This window comes from Lepisma saccharinum, chromosome 1 (assembly GCF_977018435.1).
Source record: "Lepisma saccharinum chromosome 1, izLepSacc3.1, whole genome shotgun sequence".
Lineage (NCBI taxonomy): Eukaryota > Metazoa > Arthropoda > Insecta > Zygentoma > Lepismatidae > Lepisma > Lepisma saccharinum.
Genome location: NC_139229.1, coordinates 140,023,297 through 140,047,035, shown reverse-complemented (window position 1 = coordinate 140,047,035; position 23,739 = coordinate 140,023,297). Strand labels below are relative to the sequence as shown.

Genomic DNA, 23,739 nt, shown 5'->3' with positions numbered 1-23,739 from the left:
CTTTCACCTTTCCCTCTTACCCTTAATGGATACCTCTCCTCAGCTATCTATTGATTACCGGCTGGGTGAGCCCCAGACCTTTCTTTATGTAAAGAGATTGTTGAAAATTTTTCCACCTCAGATCACCCACCCAGGGAGTTGAACCTGGGTCTCCCAAATGGCAGATCAACTGAAACATCATGAATTAGAATATGTACATGTAAGTTGTCTTTTTCCCTCCCCAATATTTCTTTATTTCTCTGCAAGATTTGTTATCTACTTGATGTTTCTCCTTTGCTTACATAAATATAGTATCTTTAATTACAATAGCCAATGTATAGCTTTACTACTAGTTATTTTAAAAGATTGCAAACTGTGAAGCAAAAGCATTATCGTTTGTGCAAATTATTATTTGAGCGTAGCAGTAGAAAAAATAGAAAGGTGGATTTATTTAAATGTAATATTTAAATGCATTTAAATTTATCTCGATTTAAAATTCAATACTTTAAATAGGCAAAAATAGGAAACATTTTGTGTAGACATATATACAAAATACTAATCATGTTAAACCGTAAAATAGTGTCATTATCATTAAACTGGCAGCTGATATTTTGCATTTTTAAGTACAATTATAGAGTACATCCAGAATATTTTATTTTCACTGGAAGAAAAGTTACTGAAATTATTATAGTTTTATTAACACACTCAACAAACATTTCCATAGTAGATTCATGTAGCTATACAGTATCAGAAACAGGAAAATGTATATTTACATATATTTTTTTATTTGCTTTAATCAAAGTGTTCAGATATTTTATGGGGCCGTTTACTAGAAAAAGCCTTTATATATATATATATATATATATATATATATATATATATATATATATATATATATATATATATATATATATATACACTGCTGGACAAAAAAAACCGGACACTTGCATTTTTTGTGATAATGCAATGGGTCGATAAAAGCTCTGGTACAAGGGCTAACTAAATGTTGCAGAAACTGAATTAAGTACGAATGCATAAACAAAGTCCGAGCCTATGAATGGTGCATATGGTACTACATGATCTGCCGAACATTCTGTAATATACCTGCGAGCTGTTATTGCAATTCAGATGTCAAATATTAAAGTGTCCGGTTTTCATTGTCCAGCAGTATATATATAAATAAAGGAAAATCTATATGTATGGTACCAAACACTATACAAGCAGTTTTAAGCTTAAGCGTGTTTTTTTAGAAAATTAAAGAAATCAATTTAAATAAAAAAGAATAATGATTTTTATCCACCCTGAAAAATAGTAACATTTTATTATCATTTTGCTAGGTTCTTCAGCATGTGCGCCTGCCTCTGCTGAGTCCAAAGTTCCTTGTTGGAACTGTTGGATCTGACCTTCTGGTACGCAGTGATGAGGCATGCCGGGATTTAGTGGACGAGGCAAAAAATTACTTGCTTTTGCCTCAAGAACGACCTCTCATGCAGGGCCCAAGAACAAGACCTCGGAAGCCAACTCGGAGAGGGGAAGTTCTGTTTGCAGGTATGTGTAATTTGTTGTGTATAATTTTTTGGTGCTTCCTTGTAATGCATAGAAAACCAAATTGCGTATGTTACAAACGGAAGTTATATGAGAAAAGCTTATTCCTGTTAGGAAATACCAAATGTATTTATTTGGTGGAGACCTTAAACTATGAGATTTGCTTCTATTCAAAGTCATCTGCAGAAACCTATTTGTACAAAGTTAATGTAACTTTACAGATTACATTTACAAAACATTGGAACATTTTTTCCTTATGTACTCTGAAGAGTTCTAATATTGATTCTCATTATTAAGTTGGCGGCTGGTGCAGTGGGGATGCTATTGCCTCTGTGGAGCGTTTCGACCCTCAGACAGGGGACTGGAAGATGGTTGCCCCTATGAGTAAACGTCGATGTGGAGTAGGGGTGGCTGTGCTCAACGATTTGCTATATGCTGTCGGAGGTCATGACGGACAATCATATCTAAACAGCATCGAGAGGTGGGTATAGAACTAAATGGAAATATTCTGTATTGGATAGTCTATAAATCTTTCACATTCCAAATATATTTGTTAGCCTTCAATGTGCAGCGGTTTATGAATGTTAAGATGTTCTTTTGTTTCATTGTAAGCTTCCTTTATACACCAATATACAGTTTGACACCAGCCTAGAAGTTAAAAGTTTAAAATTCAAAGGCAATACATAAATGTGGAGTTTATTTTAGATATCTTATATGTGCTGCTTTATAATTCAGGTACTCACGTTTTTCACGAAGCTGTTTTAGGTAATTTTCTATTAATTTTGGTAGCCACTGCCACTATCCTCATTGGAATTCGAACAAGGATGGTGGCAGTGGTTACCGAAATTAATAGAAAATTACCTACATGTAAAACAGCTTCGCGGAAAATGTGAGTACCTGAATTATCTATCACCTCGTCTCTCATTCCCATATTATGAATGCTGCTTTATGCTAGCAAATGCTACTTAATGTTCATTGCATTGTAAAGGGTGGCCATCTTCACTACATATACCATTTGTTTGATTCAACCCCAGAGCAAGATGTTCATGGAGACTTGTGTGGGGTACCACTACACTGTATTGCATTGTTGTTTAATGGTTCAGGGAAGTTGACATCAAGTCGTTGCAGATGACAAGGTGCACAGTTAACAAGTAAATCATATGGAATGGGACTTCAGGATCACCTTGTATATCATTTAGAACACAAACCTCCTTCTTCTGTTAATTAAGCCCTGGTACCCAAATCCACAACCAGTATAATTCTCCCTTGCAATCAAGGGGTCCCAGGTTCGATACCCGGTGGAAGCACGTAGTGGTTTGGATCCCACTTTAAACTGTAGGCCCAGTCCCGATTAGCCTTATTGTGCATAAAGTGGACGTAAAGCACTAAATCAACAACAGTATAATTCTGTGTTGGGTTAATATTCTGTGTTTGTTAGTGACAAGTGGCAGATAAGTGACAAAGTAAATAGAGAAAATAGGCCTCCTCTCTGTGTAACTGAAATCTAGAAAGTATCTACTTTCCTTCACTTCAAATATATTATTTATGTTTCTATCTCCGTGCTTTGTAGCTGTACATTAACTTCTGTGACTTTATAGCATTGTTTCAGAATTTAATGGAATTGAGAAAAATAATATTTTTAAAGAATATATGACTTGATAAAAAAATCTGTTTTATTTATATTTCTTTCAGGTATGATCCTCAGACAAATCAATGGTCATGTGATGTCGCACCCACAACATCATGTCGAACAAGTGTGGGTGTTGCTGTTCTGGATGGTTTTTTATATGCTGTAGGAGGCCAAGATGGCGTTCAATGTTTGAATCATGTCGAAAGGTAGGCACAGATTGTAATGGAGTCACACTTATTTTATTAACTCTTTCTATGGAGTTCTTGGTACTTAATGCTTTGTCTTGCTTGATGAAATATTTGCCCTTTTTCATACTATTCTATAAATGGTTGGTACAATTTTCAGACTTATTAGTTTCAATAGCTATTGCATGATATTGTTGACAACTAAATCTGCCTGGGTTAGATTTATTTTTGTGTTTAATTTCGTTAAAATGTACTTATGTCTGAAGAATGCTTTATCTTGCACTGCAAAATTTATTAATTGTGGCCTCTGTGTTTCTGTCTTTTCTTAGGTACGATCCGAAAGAGAATAAATGGACAAAAGTAGCTCCAATGACTACTCGCCGATTAGGAGTAGCAGTAGCAGTGCTGGGTGGTTACCTGTATGCGATTGGTGGATCTGATGGGCAGTGTCCCCTAAATACAGGTAAGCAATGCATGTTACATAGTAATTCTGCTTAATGAAAATGTAAATATAAGCCAGAATTTCATTTAAAATATAAGATTTTGGAGAATAAATGATGGCATTTTGTGTGATTATTGCGAAAAAAGTGTTATTTGCTGTGCTTTGGAAGTATTTCTATTGCTTTCAGTAAATCATACAGATAATTAATTTTTTTTGTTAGTTTTTACAGGAGTCGCATAAAATATTTAGTTTTGAGCAAGAACCTGTGGTACAATTGCCCTTAGTGGACAAGATTTTAAAAAAAATGACATGACAAGAACAAAGGGATGGACCCATTTTGTCCAATTTGCCCTTCTGAAGCCAAATATATCTTGTACAAGGAAAATGAGGCAGTGTTCCATCTTATTGAAGGATAGTTTGAAATTGGAGATGCATGTATCTCTCTGGTATGCTATCTATTGCAGACCACTTATACAATGTACAACACACCACTATTGTTCCAGTCTGCCTACTGAGCAAGTATGTACTTTTAAGCAAGTGTTGGCGTAATTCTGGTATTCAGCGATTCTTCATTCATTCGCTGTTTGTATAACCTTGAGGAAAAGATAACTGGCTACAACCACTTACAGAACATTGCATGTACTGTGTCCTTCACAGCAATATCGCAAAACCCCACTATTTATTCTTGAAACCCTGCATAGATGGAATTATGTGATAAATAGGAAATATTTGTAGGATTCCATGTCCATGCGGGGGGTTCTAAGTATGAATAGTGGAATTTTGGGGTATATTTTCTGTCATGTTGGCAAACATACTGGAGAGAATAATGTAAGAAGTCCAAGACATAGAAAACAATGTTGAGAATGACCTGAAGAAACTTGGCAAAGATGTCCACAATTTAATTTGTCTTGTTCAGGACAGGGGCATATGGAAGAATTGTGTTGGTATGGCAGTGAACCTGCAGGTTTAGGAAAGCCAGCATTAATCTTTTCTCTCCATCTAGTAATGTGAATCAATATCAGTGAATGATAATGATGTGATAATGTTGTAGTATAAATTTTTCTAAGATGGTTCGTTCCTGTTTTCAGTGGAACGATATGATCCAAGACAGAACAAATGGTCTCCTGTTTCTCCAATGTCTACCCGCCGAAAACACTTAGGGTGCTCAGTATTCAACAATTTAATATATGCAGTTGGTGGTCGAGATGATTGTATGGAACTTTCAAGTGCTGAGAGATACAATCCACATTCCAATTCTTGGAGTCCGATTGTTGCGATGACATCAAGGAGGAGTGGGGTAAGAACAATGCTTTCTTTCTTTCATTCACCTTTTTTTAACCACTTTTCTCAATTAGGATAAAAAGAGAATGCCATATTGGAGTTTACCTATGTCTTAGAAGCAGGGTTCGTGACTGAAGTGAGTTTCTAGTTCAATTTCTAGTTTGCATTGAACCGAAATCTCTTCACCAAATATCAGTTCTAGTTCTGGGCAGGAAACTGATATTGGTTACATAATCTGGTGTCGAACTATAATTCATACTGTCAGTTTCTTCTCTGTCCCAGATGAACTAAAACTTGCAGCTCCTTGATTTGCTTCACTTCTGAAACTAGTCTTGGGGAAAAGCAGTTCAGCATTTTGGTTTGGGGTTAACAATACACACCGTTTGGAATATCAGAATATCGCTTCATCATCATATTGGTTGTTGTGTAAGTGGAGAAAATGATATGCTAAACACAGTTTTTATGCATAGTAGTTGAAAAATAATGGACATTTGATCTACCTTATAAATTCTGTAAATATTGAAAATTTGCAACTGGTTGACAGTTTAAAATGGGATCTAACAATGGACCTCCACTGGATATTGAACCTAGGATATACCCATATTAGGTGATTCATGTAAATCTATAACTCATTGCTGCATGATATGTCCCCAATAAATCACAGGTATATTTGTGGTACTCTTATGCTTCAACTCTTCTTGTTTTGTTTTTAGGTTGGTCTAGCTGTTGTGAATGGCCAGCTGTATGCAGTAGGTGGATTTGATGGTACAGCGTACCTTAAAACAATTGAAGTCTATGATCCAGACCAGAACCAGTGGAGGCTTTGTGGTGCAATGAATTACCGAAGGCTGGGTGGTGGTGTGGGTGTCATGAGGGCACCTCAGACGGAAAACTATTTTTGGTGATGCTACCTTTGCTTGGATATGTGAGCGTCAGTTGTGTGCTGTGTGGTTCCTGAGCCACTGCATTGTACTTCCATACTTAAGAAGAAAAAAGAGATAGATGTGTAGATGTAGCTATTCATTCTAAATGCATTGTAAGTACAAATAATGAGAATATGTTCTTACTAAGAATGTGATACCTTGTAAGCAATTACACTTGCATTTACCATGATCCTGTTTGTAAAAAACAAAATAACAAAGAAAATGGTGGGTTTAATGCAATTGTAACTTTCGACCCTCCATTCTTTTCCCTCCCTTTAATCCCCAAAAGAAATTGTGATTGTGTGAGTGTGTAACTTTCGCTTATTTTATGAATGGTGTCATGATGATGTATGTAAGGGCTGCAATTTGAGAGTGTATTATCTTGTAGATTATGTGTATTTGTGGTGCACATAAATTACCTGTAAGTAAAGGATGTATATTAAGTTTTGTTTTTTTAATGAATTATCCCCTCCTGTGTACTAGAAAGAAATTTTAGCTACTGTGCAGATGTGCTATATTTTAAAAGGATCATTACAATGTATGTTTAAGTTGGAAGTATTTAGTAACTGTTGCTGGAAGGTGATTATTAGATTAAGCACTAGCATATAGAGGGTGATAGCTGATGGGACTACAGTCCCCTCCAAAATTCTGAGAAATCAAAATTTTCAAATGAAAGCATTAAAGAATTCTGGGAAAAACCAAAGTAGTAAATGCGAATTCCCCTTACAATGAACCAAGACTACCATTTTTACCTTTCAACCACTTTTAAAACTAAGGTTAAAATTGTAATTACTTACTTAGTCGCGTCCTCTTCTACCTGCCGGTGTCGAGGGGTTGCAGAGAGCTCTCCAGACGTTTCTGTTCATCGCCTTTTCCTGTGCCTCTTTCCATTTTATGCTTCGTTTCTCCAAAATCTCTTTGACACTCATATTCCATGTCTTTCTTGGTCTTCCTTTTGGTCTTGTTCCGTGTGGACGTGCTTCCCATATCTGCTTTGGCAGTTTGTGTTTCATCCTTCAGCAATTCTTCGAAGTATTCCTTCCATCTTTGCATGATTTCTTCTGGTTTTGTTCTTAGTTTACCATCTTTTCCTTTTATGTATTTTAATGGGCTTTCTTTATCTTTTCTCATGGTCTTTATAAGGGCGAGCCTCAGCTACTGGGCGGGTCGCAGGTGGCGGATAGCGAACGACCATCAGATATGGTGGTTAGCTGCGAATAAGGAAATACCAAATAAGCAGTCCCGGACCGAGGCGGTAGTGCTGTTGAGGTCTGGGGAGGAAGGATTATGGCAAGATCATCCTCATAAAATCCCAGGAAAGCACTACGACATGGCGAGAAAGTGCCACCATTAAATAAGCACTGCCCCTGCTGCCGTGCAGGGAGGAGGGTTTTTTTCCAAAGGCTAGGGGAAGGTCACCCCAACAGAAAACCAAAGGGTGGAAGGAACTCTTAGGCATAGAGAAGCCGATCCTTCTAAGTTGAGTAAACCCCTATCAGAAAATCCCAGGTCCTCCAAGGAAGTGGAGGTTGGAGCATAGAGCCCACAAAAGAAAAGGGGAGAAACATCCAAACCCCATTGCTGGCATAGCAGCAATAAGAAGGCAGCCCCTTCACTATGCTAGGAAGCTGCAGGCCAATCACCTACACTTCTTAAATAAAGATGATTAAAAGAAAAGACAGAGAGTTGGCCGGACGGATCTACAGGAAAGACAATTGGCGAGGACTAAGGTATACGACTTTTGGAACTTGGAACATCAGAGGCCTTAATGGAAAAGAAGTTGAAATAGTAAAAGAAATGAAGAACACCAAACTAAAATATTTAGCCCTAACAGAAACCAAGAAAAAAGGAAATGGAGAAATTGAGTTAGATGACGGATATGTACTGATATATAGTAGAGTACCGAGAATGGAAAGAGCTAGAGGAGGGGTGGCACTTCTGATCCACGAAGAAAAGAAAAACAATATAATTGATTGGGAATTCATAAGTGAGAGAATAATGATTGTTAACATAAAAGAAGAAGAAGAAAATATAGCAATGATAATAGTTTATGGTCCAAATGAAGATGATACAGTAGAGAATAAAAACATGTTCTATGATTCACTACAGAAAATCAGATGAAAGAAAGGAAGAAGTAATTATAGTAGGAGATCTAAATGGAGGAGTAGGAAACACTACAGAAGAATGGAGACAGGTAATAAGACAACATGGAGAAGAGACATTAAATGATAATGGTACACGAATCTTAGAATTATGTGTAACAAATGACATGGTAGTGGTAAATACTAAATTCCCACATAAAGAAATCCATAAATACACTAGGGAAGAACCAACAAGAAGGGAAAAATCTATAATTGACTATTTCATAGTAGAGAGAAATACGATGAGAAAGATAAGAGATGCCAGAGTCAAAAGAGGAGCGGAAATTGGGAGCGACCATAAACTATTAATAATGGAAAGAGTAGTACAAAGAAGTAGAGTGCTAAAAACTAAAGGGAAAAGAATATAAGAAAAACAAAACAAAATAAGAATAAAGGCATACAAATTAAAAGATACAAAAGTTAAAGAAAAATATCAGCAACTAATAGAAGCAAAGATACAAGAGAAACATGAAAAGGAAGAAAGAGATGTAGATAAGTTGTGGGATGAATTTAAGAAGATTTTGCTACAGTCTGCAGAGGAAAGCTGCGGGACAACATTCATTGGAAACAAAATGAAAAGAACGGCATGGTGGACAGATGAGCTGAAAGAAGAAGTCACGCACAAGAAAATACTGTGGAAAAAGTACCTATCAGTTAATGATTTAGAAAGCTTCGAAGAGTATAGGAGGCAAAGGGATATAGTTAAAAAAAAAGTGTTAGAGGCTAAAAAGAACTCGTGGAGAAAATTTGGGGAAAGTATGGAAGAGAACAGCCGAGAAAATCAAAAACTATTTTACAAAGTTTTAAAGTTTTAAAATTGTAATTACGAAATATTTTATTGCGTTTCCTACTCCTCCCCCATCCACTTTTGTAGTTCCAGCTCCTAACAAGAAAAATGCTGCATAAGTTAGTTCCTCCTGGAATATGGAAAATTGCCCACTCATTACTAGCACCATACCTTTATTTATATTTCTTTTCCCTCTCTATGCTGGCCCCCATGGTGGAGTGGTTAGCACATCAAGCTACAATGCCATGAATCCCAGCCTGGGCATGGATGTTTGTGAGTGTCCATTCATCAATATCACCATATCATCACTCATTCCCATCTTTAGCCAAAAGTGGCACAAAAAGCAAAGTAAAATCAAGTAAATCAATCAGTCAAAACCATTTTTCTTTTTCTGTTTTTATTACTTTCACTAGATTTTACCTATCTTTATCATTCTTGGAATTTGCTTCGTGCTTATTGTCCCTCTCTTATGTCTTTTACTACCTTTTCTCATCGACCTTCTCTCTCTCTCTCTTGCCTCTTTTATTTCTTTCTATCCCTCTGTCTGTTTTATTCTCTACTTCTCTGAAAGCATTTCTATTTTATGATGGCGTGTAAATATGTTGTACGATTTTTCAGTATATCCCACCGTAGGATATATTTTGAAATTTTTACTCCTTTAAAAAAAAATCTTCAGATGCCCATTGCTAGGGGCTAATTTCTATAAGCTGTGAACTGCAGCACAAGAAAAAAATAAGTCGAATAAACCATAAAAGATGTTGAAATTCCACTGCATATACTCGCAGCACATACATTATATCGTTGTGTGAGAACCAGAGGAACGTAACTATAAAAATGAAGAATTTGAATTTTTAACATATCTATTCACTTCGAAGATCTCTGTTTGGAGTCAGGTCGACATATCTTTCTCTCTGCAAAATTAGTAGTATGTATGTGTTGTGACTTGTTACATTTAATGTTACAATAATATAACGTTAGTTTATCAAAGTAGAACTAAATACATGGAGGCAATCGGTACTTTTCAGTTCTAAAACGACATGAGTTCAAAAATTGCTTGTGGAGACATGCACGTATCTGTTTTAGATCTAGGCAGTCATGGAAATACAAATTTTCAATTAAAAAAGATGAAGAGAAAAGATCCACAACCTCATCACATTAACACTCGACAGATCTCATGTAGCCAAGAATAAACGATCAACTTGCACAGTGACGACAGTACTAGTTGCAAGTAACTTCTTGGTAGCATCACTCCCAAAACCATGTACATTATTAATTCATAACAATTATCTAACTTAGAAACATAATTGTTGCCCACGTATCTATGCAAAACAAATATTTTTTTCCTAAGTGGTGTAAGAACCATGAAATTTCAGTTTACTTTTTGGAAAACAATGGCACCTTAAAATTTAATGTCAATTTGGAGTTTTGTTCCCAGTTGAAGCCGTAAATTATCAGTTCCTCAAAATTTGATAGTGACGTTCATTTCATGAAATACGTAAAGTTACCATATCAGCAAATTTCAATCTGTGAATAGGTACATGTGTTGAATATGGCAGTAGCAAAGAAAGGGAAGCAACCTGGCAAGAAGAAGGAACGGAAGAGGAGGGTGAAACCTCCACCTCCGAGAGAAGTCCCAATAGAAGACAGAGTTGGCAGCACAACAGCTGTTCTTGAAGAGATAAGGCGAAAGAAGGTGCTTGGCAAGGCTCATTGGTGGAAGAGAGAAACCGTTAGCTATGGGTGAGTACAAGTTGAACTGCTAACAAGAATATACATTGGTAGAAATCTTAATTTTTTGCAAATGCTCGCACCAAAAAATATGCAATCGAAATCACAAAAAAATACAAATTTGGCATAACATAGCCTTTTTCGTGAATTCGTGCTTAAAAAAACTAAAAATTCTGCAAAAACTCAACATTCTGTTTTAAGCATAAAAAATATGCTGTGTGTTGTTTATATGCTGTGTGTTGTTTACGCATGTGTAATGTGCATATTTTCCAAAAGTTTATCCCAAAAGAAGCCATGGTGTGTGTTATACATGGAATAATTCCGACAGTTACATGAAACCCTGTGCAAGTGGCTATTCCCACGATTTTTATCAACATGATCGACCAGTGAAGGTTCTGATGAAGATCGAGTGCGCACCTACTGTCACATGGGAGTCATTACGTTGGTATTCATTGTGCGAGGAAAATAGTTTCGAACGTTTGACACAATGAACAAGGGTGGGCCATGTGACTTACAAATTAGAAAACAAATTTAAAAGCACAATGAAGGTTTAATTTTATGTGTATTTGACAGAAAAGGTGCTAAATAAAAACACTAATTTTGAAAAAGGGAAATAAGACCACTTTTACAAAAAAGGTCCCTACTCATTGGTCATTTTTGTGTCTCGATAATTTTTATGTTGTGAATGCTGGAGGACCTCACTTCTCAAAATGACTGTTCTGGAGACCATTTTCCAATTACACCTTTCCAAGGATAATTCAACATTACTTAGGACATACATGCAAACTAATTGCAGGAAAATGGTAAAATTAATACTACTACTATTCTCCAAAAGATCATGTACCTGTATGTGACATTACGTAATAGTGTTCTCGTTGATTATTTCAGACTGTCCCATTTGGACAAGTTCCACCTTATAGATTTATTTAGTAAGGTTTAACCTTAATGTTGTTGCCAGACACAATTCCACAAGGGCAATCGTGACACACACAATGACTATGCTGGAAGGGGCAGGAAGGCAGGTACCTGCTTTCATTGAATCAACCCAATTGCGATTTAAATAAAACGATCTGATCTCTCCCCCACCACCAAATATTTTCTCTTTCCATCACTTTTATACCCATTGTATTGCAATATTCCTCCATTTTTTGTCTGTTTGAATACATTTAGTACTGACCAAGTATCAGTAGCAGATACAGAAGTTACAGTTGAGAGGAGCGAAATTCAGTAGTGTACTTCGCCTCACCAAGATTCATTTCTAACCTTCACTTGCACTTTTTTATGTAAACAATGTATTGTAAACAGGAATCAAGCTGACTTCCATGTCCTAGAGATTATTGTTTTGCAGAAAAAGTGGTGCAGGGCTGGAATAGATAGTTAATGTTTTATATTGCCATCATAATTTCCCCCATTTGGCAAGGTAAACTGGTCGATCAGATATGAGGAATAAAGTGAGTAAACAAAGAAAACAAAAACATATTCTCTCAAAGGGTCTCGGGTTCGATCCAAGTTTAAACTATGTGCAGTTCCGATGAGTCCATCTTGAGCAAAAAGTGTACTTAAGGAAACTTTAAAACAATATTCTCGGGTCTGTTAATCTTGCTGACAAAGGACAGAACATTCGAGTCCTCAAGAATATTAGTCATAATAACCCATGGTGCAACAGCCCATTGAGGACCTGGCCTCACTCCCACCTGATTCTACTCACTCATTCGCCCAAGTAGTAGACCAGTAGTAGACCAGTTACGGGGTAACGTGTGGTCAGCACGATGAATCCCCAGTTGTCGTAGGTTTTCATGACCGGGTTACGCTACTAATTCGTAGCTCCCCAATTTCCTCAAGATGGTGGGTGACCACCGGTCCCATACACCGGCTGAAATTTCGGGAGAAAAGTTGTTACGCTTCCTCCAGGAGACTCGAACCTGCGCGTGCCCTAGCTGGAGCCCAAAGCATGACACCCAGCCACGGGACATTAGTCATAATAATACATCCAAAAGCCTGGCAGTTGGGAGGAGTGATAGATAGCTCTTATCGACCTCCCTGTGGATCTGCGCCTGCCAGGCATCATTGTTTTGAAATTGATCAGAAATTGAAGACTAAAATTGGTAAATGCTTTAAGTGCCACAAGAATTCAAACACTGTTTTCCACGTTAAACTGTGAAATGTGCCATGCTTTATAATGTGCTAAACGTGAAATGTGGCTGGTGGCTCTCTAAGTAGTTCAAAAGGTGTGTAAAGAGGTCACTAGTGTGCACGTTCTTACGGGCTGATGTGCGGAACGATGCGATTTCCCAACACTTTTCGCTTTTGGCACTTACAACGTATACCACTTTAGTCCTCAATTTCCGAACATAAAAAAATGACACTTTAATATTCCAAACTTATAGTTTCCCTTGTTTTGGTACTTTTTAAGAGCCTATTTTTTACTTTGATTGCATTTCTGTAATCTGTTGATTTAAAGACTATGCTACTTTATTTTAACAGGACTATACATTTAAAATTCTGTTTGAATCTTTAGTATTAATCATTAGTACCCTTTTGACATCTGTCTTCTTTAATAACTTTGAAGTTCAATACGTACTTCCATTCTTTTTGTAGTCTTCTTGTGTTCGACCTTGCTTACGAATTTAAGTGAAAATCCTCAAGTTTCAAAGCCAAAGCGAGAAGAAAATAATTTCTGAGCCTAGGCGTTGATGTAATCGTTGTAAGTGGCCCCACAGATCGATCGCGTGTCATTCCCCCCTTCTGCTCAGCACGTGTCTTGAGTACACGAGGGGAGAGATGATTTCCTGGACACCCATTCAACTCTAGAGGATGACTTACGGGGGACTGAAGGGGAAACGCTTGAGCGACTAGCACCGCCTGTCGTCGATTTGATTAGAACTTATTATCGATTCCCCCCTTCTCTATAGGAAGGGACCAAATCGCTCCCTCCCTGCCCATTCCATATAGATTTCGTGATCGTTGGTCGTTTCTACGTTCTTTGATTACGGATTGACTCAATTCTGCAATGTCAAACACCAAGTTTACTGTTGACTCTGTATGGGTCTAGACCAGCGATGACGTAACGGATCGCTGTCGCCTTGTAATCAATGGGTCCCGGATTAGATCGCCGGAAAAGGCACATTGCACGGTGGTTCGGATTGAACTAGGTTCAGTCCCGATTAGCTTATTTGAGCATAAAATGGACTTTGGCAAACCCTGTGGCCAAACGGTAGTCCAATATCCATGTTTCGAATTCGTTCGTACGAATCTCGGTTCAGATCCGTTCGATCTGGTTAAAAGACGGTATCGAGCATAGAAACTAGGACCCCTCCCTGATTTACAGCCTACCCCCTTCTAAAATTCTCCTGGGACATTGGAATTTTTCATTTGTAAAAATCGATTAACACGGACCCCTAAAAATGAACTAGTTATGGTACTGGTGTAAGTGGGATCTGTCTCTTTTTCCGGCTATTCACGATTTTTAAACAGCCGCCTCGAATCTCGAAATGCATAGCATAGGTGTCGCCGCATAAACTTTCAAGGCAAACAACTTTTCTTATCAATGTTTTTCGGTTTGAGTCCTGGTTTCGACGCCATTAACACTCGAAAAAGGAATTGTTTTTCTCAGTGTATGCAACCACGCTGCACAGGTTTACAGCTGCTACTAATAATGGATTAATTAATTTTGCAATTACCATAAATGAAATACATAAAATATCTATACATAATCAGGTAGATATCTTCTTGATATGTATAACTAAATTGCGTAGTTAGTAATTGTGATTTACAGATAAACGAAGAAGAAGAAAAAAACCGACAAACTTTCATACTAAAGTGAACAAATCATTTGTTTTCTCCTCTCGCTTCTCCTTCGCTTGTTCTCGAGTGTCCCTGTGCTGCAACATAACTCCCCCCCCCCTCCCCTGCTTCGTTGTCAAAAAATTCAACAGTTAAATATTACGTAAATTTTGGCTGTGGACGGGTTTCTCTTCATGATGATAGAAACACTTGATCTATCTAATATATAAAAATGGATGTATGTGTGTGTGTGTGTGTTTGTTCCGGCATAACTCTCGAACACCTGGAGCGATTTCAACCAAACTTGGTACGCGTATTACTTGCAATCTGGAAAGAAATACTGTGCGGGTAAGACACCCCTGGCACCCCTAGGAGTGGGAGTAGGAAGGGGGTGACGTAAAAATAATCGGAAACGACCGACATTAGTGTGTAATCCATAGTTTTCGGGGCCGCTGAGATGAATAGGGACACTCCCAATGCCGCTCAACTCCAAGTTCATTTTACACTATAGTTAGAATTCATTATATTCCTGTCTAATAGAGCATTAAGATAAATAAATACCCGGGCAACAACGGGCAATCAGCTAGTACTGAATAAAGGTGACGATGATGTGTTGGAGAACGCCACACATTTTGGTAACGTAAAGATAAGATTACAGGGTAAACAGCTGATTGCACTTTCCGTACGCTTATATATACGCGTATATGGAGTGTGTGTGTGTGAATTATATCCACGATCTACTACTACACCTACACATAAAACATGTAGGATGGATGGATTTTTTCAATGGGCTTAGTTGATAGTCCTGAGTGCATTAACAGTTAAGACTGATCCTAGAGGATTCGGTGCCATGTTATTTTGTTCAAAGCTCAAATAGAGGAAACAACAAGGAAATCGAACTTTTGCTCTCGCCGGATTGAAACCAGTGTATATTATACAAGGGCTGATCTGAAAGTAATACCCGTTTGTCATTTTTTTTCCTAAACTATGTATTAATCCAAATATATTGGACCACAAAGAGAGAGACCGTGACTGACGCACGATTAACATAATTTCAGTATATTTTAAGTTCTTTACTGAAGAATGTGAATAGAATAAATCCACATTTAGTGTTGGGAACAGTTAAAAATGGGCGACACGTCCACGTATTGTTTGAAAATGATTCCACTATTCCGAAAAATGGTACTTTTCCGCCTCCCAACGAGACAGAGTACTTTTTGGCAGTAAATAACGCTAAAGGTATCATTAGTCACTTGTCGTGACTGCAGTATCCTTGGCCCAATCGATCGGAAGCATAAGTGTTCGCCAAACATCCACTTGTGTCCGGAAATCGACGCAAAGTGTGTGACACGAGAGCAGCGCTGTTCGGGAGGTGCGGCGGACGGGGGAAGCTGTCAGGAAGGAAGATTTGTGTTTCGTGCAAGTGGTCGAAAAAGGAAGGCGGTCGATAATGACGTAGGATTAGATGGACGTGCTCGCGTGGCCGTCAGATTCGTTGACTGGTCAGAAACAGTACACAAACCTATTAGCCTTCTGAGAATGACTTCGCGATGTTTTTTTTTCATTAGTCCAATAGTACAATACCAAGTTGTTATCCACGGTATGTGGTTGGGGCCTCCCCTATGGCGCAGTGGTATCGTCGTCGCCTTGTAATGAAGGGGTTCCGGGTTCGATACCCGGTGGAGGCACATGGTTCGAATTCCAATTTAAACTGTAGGTACAGTCCTCTTTAGCCTATTTGTGGTGCATAAAGTAGACAAACAAAAAGAGTAAATGGCTCAGTGTTCAATTCACAATCTTTGCTTCCCAATGATGGGATTTTGTTCCCCTAATCATCATTCATCCCCGTCGTCGCGATTAAGCAAAGGAATTAGAAAAGTATCGTTACATGTATAACATTGCGCACAACACGTCAACCTCAAAAATTCCCTATTTTTCTCACTTGCTCAGTAGTGAATTGGGTGGTCAGTATTCTTTTGTTTTAATTAGGTTATTTAACGCTGTTTATCTATTTTTCGTTCTTTTTAGTAAGTAGGGAACGGATTTTAAGGTGCATCACCTTTCCAAAAATATAGCTGTTATCATACCGATCGTTTGAGACATGTATTTTAGGAGATGGAATCAAGTAAAATGAACAGACATTGTTGCACCTTTTCGTGAGATTAGCTCATTTATCCCCTTTTTATACCCATCTTGGATGCTTCAGCACTTTTTTCCTTCCCCTTCTTTCATGTTTTGTTAAAAAATTGAACAGAAAAATAAATAATTTTTACTCTTCTTGAGCAGCTACATATAATCCTATAGTGTAATTTTGTAGAGCACAACGAGAGCTATAAAATGGTATGATATACCATTGCAGCCCCAAATAGTCGCCAAGATAATGTAGCAAAACCCGCGAGAGAAAATACAAACTTCAACAAAACCTATTCGTCAGAACCGCAGTTCTCCTATGCGTTCCGCGCATTACATACAGAAGGCGCAGAATAAAAGAGCATCGAATAAAGGGATTTTATCAGCACTTTTTTTTTTTGCACCTCTTTGAAAATATTTCCAGAACTTTTTTTTCCATTTCCCGACCATACTTTTGCACCTTAAAACCCTTTCCCTACTAATAAGCTATTATCCTTCGCTTTTCTACGTTCTGGATTAATAAAGACGACGAGGTTGCATGATGCACTGACGAAATGGAAGATGGGACAAACACTCAGGGCCGAACCTAGGACTTCTGGCTCCGTAAAACGTTACGCTGACCATTCCGCCACGGAGCCCGACGTTTATCAATCTGATTAGGATGATCACTTCGATGAAGGTTGAATGATAAAAGATGGAAGAGCAAACGCAACGACCTATTCCATCGAGATTATTCCTGTTGTGTTAACCTCTAACTAGATTAAATTTTATCTGTATAACATTTGTGGTTTCTGAATAGTCTGTATGCATGAAGCATCGACTCGTACGGACATAAGATTGCTATAATATTCATCGCATTAAGATTGTATCTCATACGTCTTCCACTCGAGTTTCTTGATATAATCGATAGAATTATCAAGATACATCACATCACACGGGGGATTAGTCTTTTAGACCTCTCAAGCCCTAGACTTACTGAGATAGACTGACAGAGCACATGTGGAATACATTGTAGTACAGTCACGGACACTTGTGGGTTGGAACTATCCCATTGAAATTTAATGAGATAATTACAACCCAGAACTATCCGGGACTGTACAATAGTTGTCTCCACTACCGAACGTCTTAGTCACTATTTCTAAAAAAATCGTGTTCAGATTTGCAATATATATCTCATAATACTTTTTTGTAATAATAATAATCTAAACTAAAAATTGAATCGATGGCCTCCGTGACGGAGTGGTTAGCTCACGGCAATACGAATGTAGGCATTCTAGGTTGGATTGCTGATTGAGAAAATAAAATGTCAGTGTGTCTGTCATCATCTATTTATCAATTCATCATTCATTCTCATTATCACGATGAACTGAAGAGATACAAAAGTGACCTAAAATAACCAAAAGAAATAAAACAAATAAAGTCAATTCATAACATTAAAATACAGATTTAGGCAGTATGGAGGGTCTGATTCCGTATAAAGGAAAATGTCTGTGGTACAGACCTATCGTTATTATCATATTCCTTTCAGAGAGCTGCACATCGGCCAGAATAGCTTACTAGGCCCGCCTGGCTGGCGAGCGGGCGAATAAAACTATAGACCTGGGTTTTGACCCGCCAAGCATCGAAAGCCCACGGGTAACTGGAAGGCCTTGCAAGACGAAGCTCGTTTATCTTCAACGAACGCTCATTCCGGTTTTGCACTGTCTCCAGATACACGAGTCACGCAGTCGCCGTTGCCAACTTTTAGATTCTAAACTGGTCAAGGAGCACTTAAAATGTTCATCACTTTTATCAATTTGAAATTGCAGACATTTATTCCTTGGTAGAAAACATTTGTATCACTCACGCTCAGTGGCGGATTGGGCTCCAAGACTAGGGGGCCAAGGTGCAAAAGTGGGGGGAGGGCGACAAGGACAGCTTAATTTTTTTGGTACATGAGGTTAGCTTGGTGCATAAGTGGCAAAAAGTGTGTGTGTGGGGGGGGGGGAAACTGCACCCTCTCGGCCCCGCCCCTAATCGCCGCCACTGTTGACACCTGTAAAGGAGTACGAATCAAGTATCGCAAAAAGTGCCATCGTTAATATTTTGGAACTTTGTGTGACTGGTGATTGTTCTACATTAAACATTATTTTGGTGTGTTCTCGTATGGCGCAGTAGTGGTGTCGTCGCCTTCAATACCCGGTGGAGGCACATGGTGGTTCGGATCCAACTTTAAACTATAGGTCCAGTCCCTATTAGTTGTGCATAAATTGACCAAATAAATGAATGAATCAATCAAACAGACTTTCTCTCTGGTGTGATTTTGCCAATTCAATATCCGAATTAGTTGCTCAAGACTCCCCCCCCCCCCTGAACACTAAGGCACGATGGTCCATAAAATGGAACATGAAATCAGAATTTCCATTATAAAAGGTTTTTGAATATTGTCATCTCTTTCAACAAATCGTCGTTCCCTCATGTTGTTGCTAGTTATCTAGTTCTACAGACCGCATTGCTAGTAATACGATGCAAAATATAATTGTTAGCTTGTATCTTCATACAATGCTATTTACACATTTTAACAAACAAACAACGTAAAAATGAAACCGAGAGAAGATTTACGATTTCAAGACCAGAAAAGTGACATAAAATGAACAAGACACATAAACCTATTTCAAGACCTTCGAAACAATTTTGGAAAATATGTGGTAGTTGGTTTGATAAAATAATGAAACTAATTTGAGAAGTTATAAAAATCTTAGGTACAGTGGCGTAGCAACATATCCCGAGGCCCTGGGCGAGATTACAATGCAAGGCCCCATCCGTTCTTTAAGTTTGAAATATCAATGTGAATCGATACACAGTCATCAAGGAAACGTCAGCAAATTATCATATTTATATAATAGCCTATAAAAATAATTAATTTCTGACGAAAATTATATTTAATAGTACGCGACAGAGAAATTTACACTTGGCAGAGCTACAGTAACACGCTGCTGGAATTTTCATTAACCAAAGTAGTAGTGATAGTACGTTTTTTAAGATGTTCTTTAGGCAGTAAGACAACTGAAATAACCTTAAATATGCTTAACCTTTTTTTAAAAAAATCAGAAATACAAACTAAGAATCTTTAAATATAGATAACTTATATATTATTTAATGACTCGTTCTTTGTTTCCTCATTTCAAAGTTTGTAGGATGCACAAACCATGGCTTAAGTAGAAAATATCAAAGGACGCACATAAAATGTCGGTGCTTGATAGAGCGGGGGGAAGGGGGTGCGCTAAACACAATCCTGTCTAGGGGCTCAAAGTATCTACCTACAAGCTCTTCGACACAATCGGTTTCAACATCAACAAATCTTAAAACGAAAGTCATTTACCCCACAAATCTTAAAACGATAATCATTTGCCCCATAAGTGTGAAATATTTGGTGTAATCAATTGATACAGTTAATTTGACTTTTTTTAATTAGCAATTCTGACTTTGTTGCACATTAATTGTACCAGTTAACTTTGAATTTTAGGACTTAGATGATAATAATAATTGTGAATCTCATTTTGTTGTTACGTCTTAATGTTCTTGTAATATTAAATATTTGATGCAGTGGCGTAACAAAATCGTAAAGTACATCCGCAAGAAACAGATTTGAGTCCCTTAAGTACAGTCAGTTTCTTCTAGGAAATTTATGTAACTACTTAGAATGGCTGGTTGTGGCTACAATAATTATACAAATCGATGCTCTATCTCTGAATTTTCACATATTACAACATATCTTTCTTTGACATTTATGTATTGAAAAGAAGAAAATACAAATTCGTACTTACTTATCCCCCTCCCCGGCCCTCTTAACAGCTGGGTGAATAAAACAGAAGACGGTACAGGATACAGAACACTGGAAGCTAGTGTAGAGCTATCAAGGAGAAGAAACTTTACCAAAGCACTTGATTTCAAATTTAAGCACATTCCTGAAACGTAGAACTTGATCAGGAAATTCGGAAGATAAATCATCTTCGTGCTGTTACAGAGGGCAATAGCTGCATCTGAAGTTGTAGGAACGAAGGAAGAACTGCTAATATTATCCGTACCCTTCTTCAGTTTAAAACACCGGAAGCATTTAAATGCCCCATACTTTGCTCCGTGGCAGTTTGAGGTTCTTTATCATTAACATATATTAAAATCGGGTAGGCTATGGAAGGTCACGAGACAGAAGAAAAGCCAAGACAAAGCGCTTTTTATTCACGAAAATAATAAATGGATAAAAATGTCCAAGCAATGTTTGCGTTAATGTTTCACATAATAAATGAGAATTTTTTTGGACTTTTTCAGGCCCCGTTAGGCTTAGAGTTCCCGCCCGCCTCTGATTTGACGTATTCATTCAAATTATAACGTTAAACTAGAATATAAAGCCAGATAAAAACATGTTTTTATTGTCCACAAAAATTAGCCTTTTCTATTCTTCTCACTTCCATTTATTACGTTTTTCGTATCAACCTCATAGGACGCGAGGCCCCTACATGCGCGAGGCCCAGGATGGTCGGCCACTTCACCCACCCCTTGCTAGGCCAATGGTTATACAACTTCAAGGCACCTGCGCCTAGCAGAAATCCAAATATTTCCATGCGTAGTGAAATATAATGGCCGTTGGCAACACTGACAGTAGTGCTCGCGTCTACCTGCAAGAACTACATCGAGTCTCAAGGGTCTTCTTAAGACCTGGGTAATAGAAAAACCTGGCAGGCATCGCTGCCTGTGCACAACTGTGACGTGAAGCTCGCTTGCGCGATGTCGAACACCTGGGCTCGATGTGCGTGTTGCATATTATTGTAGGCGCGCCTCCTCGCAGACTGGTTTTTCGGGGTATTGTGCAGGTCTCTGATTCGTTCATAAACTAACAAACCATTAGAAATCGATGAAGGAAACTGTTACGATCTTTCCTTTGGATAATAAACCTTTTCTCGAGCAAGGCCTCATCTCCAGGAAGCTATCAACTCGCGGCAAGCCACGGCACCTAGCGACCTGTTGAGTGAGATGAGTCAAGGCAAAATGGATAATAAACCTTTTCCTGCTCCCACAAAAATAGGCAATAATTAGGCTGGAGAGTTCAATGAACTAACCGATCTCTCCTTTGTGCTATGCAACCACACTTTATCTGTTGTACAACCGGCTGCCTTACAATCAGGCGTTATTTAGATCATGGCGAGAATATTGCAACGGTGCTTTTCTCTCTAGCGTCATAAGTAGAGCCCGGAAGTTCAGGCATTTATTTTCGTTAAAATAGGCAGGCAAAAAGGCATTTATAATGTGGTAAATAGGCACTAAAAATGAAAAAAAGGCAAAATAAACCGAAAAAAGGCACATTTAGAAGTCGCTTACTTTTATCTATAATTTCTGGCAAAATGTTAAAATCTAAATTGGGAAGATCATTTCAATTTTCTCCGTCTTGATTGCACATAACTACAAGGTGCTTTTTAAGTTCTAAACATTCATTGATAGTCGTCTGTCAGAGAGAATGTTTTTCATAATAGAAAATGATCTTTCTACTTCGACAGAAGTTATTGGAGCATACATATAACAAGCTAATGTAGCTGGACTCATTTTGGTAACAGCATTTTCACCTTTTAGAATATCACAAATTGTTTTCAATTGTTTCAAGTCCTCATTTGCACTCACTACCCGTTAGCACTTTTCCGCAACAGCTCACCCCTTTTCTCCTGGCACTTCCATCATCTGCTGCATAGATTCCTCGAAGATTTTCATGGATGCTATAATTGTAATTGTCTCTGGCAATGCACCATAATGTGCAAAAGTAAACTTGAATAGCACAGGAGTTTTTTCACTTCACGAATTGAAGCCGCTTCATTTTCTGGAAGAGCATCGATCACCTCACTGATTTTTTCAAGGTTGTTAGCATAATATATAGCTGCTGATATCCAGGTTCCCTATCTCGTCAAGACTGGTTGCTGAGGTAAACTAAGCTCAATCGCAACTTCCTGAAATTTTCGGGTTCGAGAGGGAGATTTCAGAAATATTTTCTTTGTGTTCGAAATCAACCTGTCCACTTCAGCAGTCAATCATGCACAAGAAATGTTAACTGAAAGGCAATATCCTGACTCAGCATGAAATACTTTTTTCTCACACTTTTTTCCTTCAGCAATGTTGAAACATGCGTGAGTTCAATATTACTTAAATAAGGCGAAAATTATTCACATAATAAACGGAAGAAAAATAAATGCCAACAACGTTTTTTGGGAGAAAAATAATTTATATACACATTTTTTTTAAAAAAATGTCAAATTTCATTGAAAAAGGCAAAAAAAGGCATTATAATTAAAAATAGGCAGTGGGGTCCCAAATAGGCAAAATAGGCAAAATGAAAAGGCTTCCAAAACATTCGAAACAACATAAGAAACGTATATGCGGAAAAATTTTATCATTATATGCAGTAGATAAAAAGAGGCATTTTGCCAAACTTCCGGGCTCTAGTCATAAGTTATGGGAACGGAATTTTAGGTGCTAAAAAAGAGAGAGATTTAGGAATTTATGAGCTCCGTTTTAGGAATTTTAGGCGCTTAAAATCCTGGATATTCAATTCTTTTATTAAGAAGAGCGAAAAAGTTTTTTACACGTGAACTATTGTTCTCAAAATATTGAAAATGAAGTAGATACTGTGATTTTTCATAGCACCGTGTTACAACTTACTAGAAACGCAGCAGTTTGGTGACTGCTTTATCTTATTTTCTCTGTAAATTATGGGGAGGGGCAGTTAGTTTCCCCTTGATCCCGTGCTGTTTGAGCAACAGGGGAAAAAAGAAAAGTGATGAAGGAAGATTACGTGACTCAATACTAGGCAGTTGAGAAAAGGGGGGGCGGTAGGGCGGATAGAGGGAGAAAGGAGAGAGAGAGAGAAAGAGCAGGAAGTTGGAGGGAGAGTTCGTTCTTTCGTGCGGCGAGTGAGTTGGGGCGTTTCAATTGATTGGAGTGCCCTCTAGAGAGAGCATTGGTCTCGGACAGAGAGCTGCGATATTCGTGCTTGTCCTTTGAAACAGGAAACACGCCTGATGGACATGGCGAGGTGGTTTTGTGCTTCGAGAAACCCAACACCCCGCCAGAGCTTCAGTTTGGCCTTTTGCGTGGAGCGTGAATGATGTGGAAAGACGCAACAGTTCGCTTAAGAACACACACAGACTCTTGGCAGCTGCTCTT

At 38.0% G+C, this 23,739-nt stretch overlaps 2 protein-coding genes across 3 annotated transcripts in view; both read left to right on the top strand.

Annotated features, from left to right (window-relative positions):
• Positions 1 to 6,415, top strand: part of dbo (Kelch-like protein diablo) — a 23,134-nt gene extending 16,719 nt beyond the window's left edge. For both annotated transcript variants that reach the window (XM_083139357.1, XM_083139366.1), the window contains exons 6-11: positions 1,317 to 1,527; positions 1,822 to 2,005; positions 3,217 to 3,360; positions 3,669 to 3,802; positions 4,870 to 5,078; positions 5,776 to 6,415. In XM_083139357.1, coding sequence (XP_082995483.1) covers positions 1,317 to 1,527; positions 1,822 to 2,005; positions 3,217 to 3,360; positions 3,669 to 3,802; positions 4,870 to 5,078; positions 5,776 to 5,967 — 1,074 coding nt within the window. In that variant the 3' untranslated portion in view covers positions 5,968 to 6,415. The remainder of the gene's footprint in view (positions 1 to 1,316; positions 1,528 to 1,821; positions 2,006 to 3,216; positions 3,361 to 3,668; positions 3,803 to 4,869; positions 5,079 to 5,775) is intronic.
• Positions 6,416 to 10,254: 3,839 nt separating this feature from the next.
• The window catches only part of LOC145989156 (uncharacterized), a 64,095-nt gene continuing 50,610 nt past the window's right edge, over positions 10,255 to 23,739 (top strand). The window contains exon 1 of the mRNA XM_083124453.1: positions 10,255 to 10,653. Within this exon, the coding sequence (XP_082980579.1) occupies positions 10,463 to 10,653 (191 nt within the window). The 5' untranslated portion in view covers positions 10,255 to 10,462. The remainder of the gene's footprint in view (positions 10,654 to 23,739) is intronic.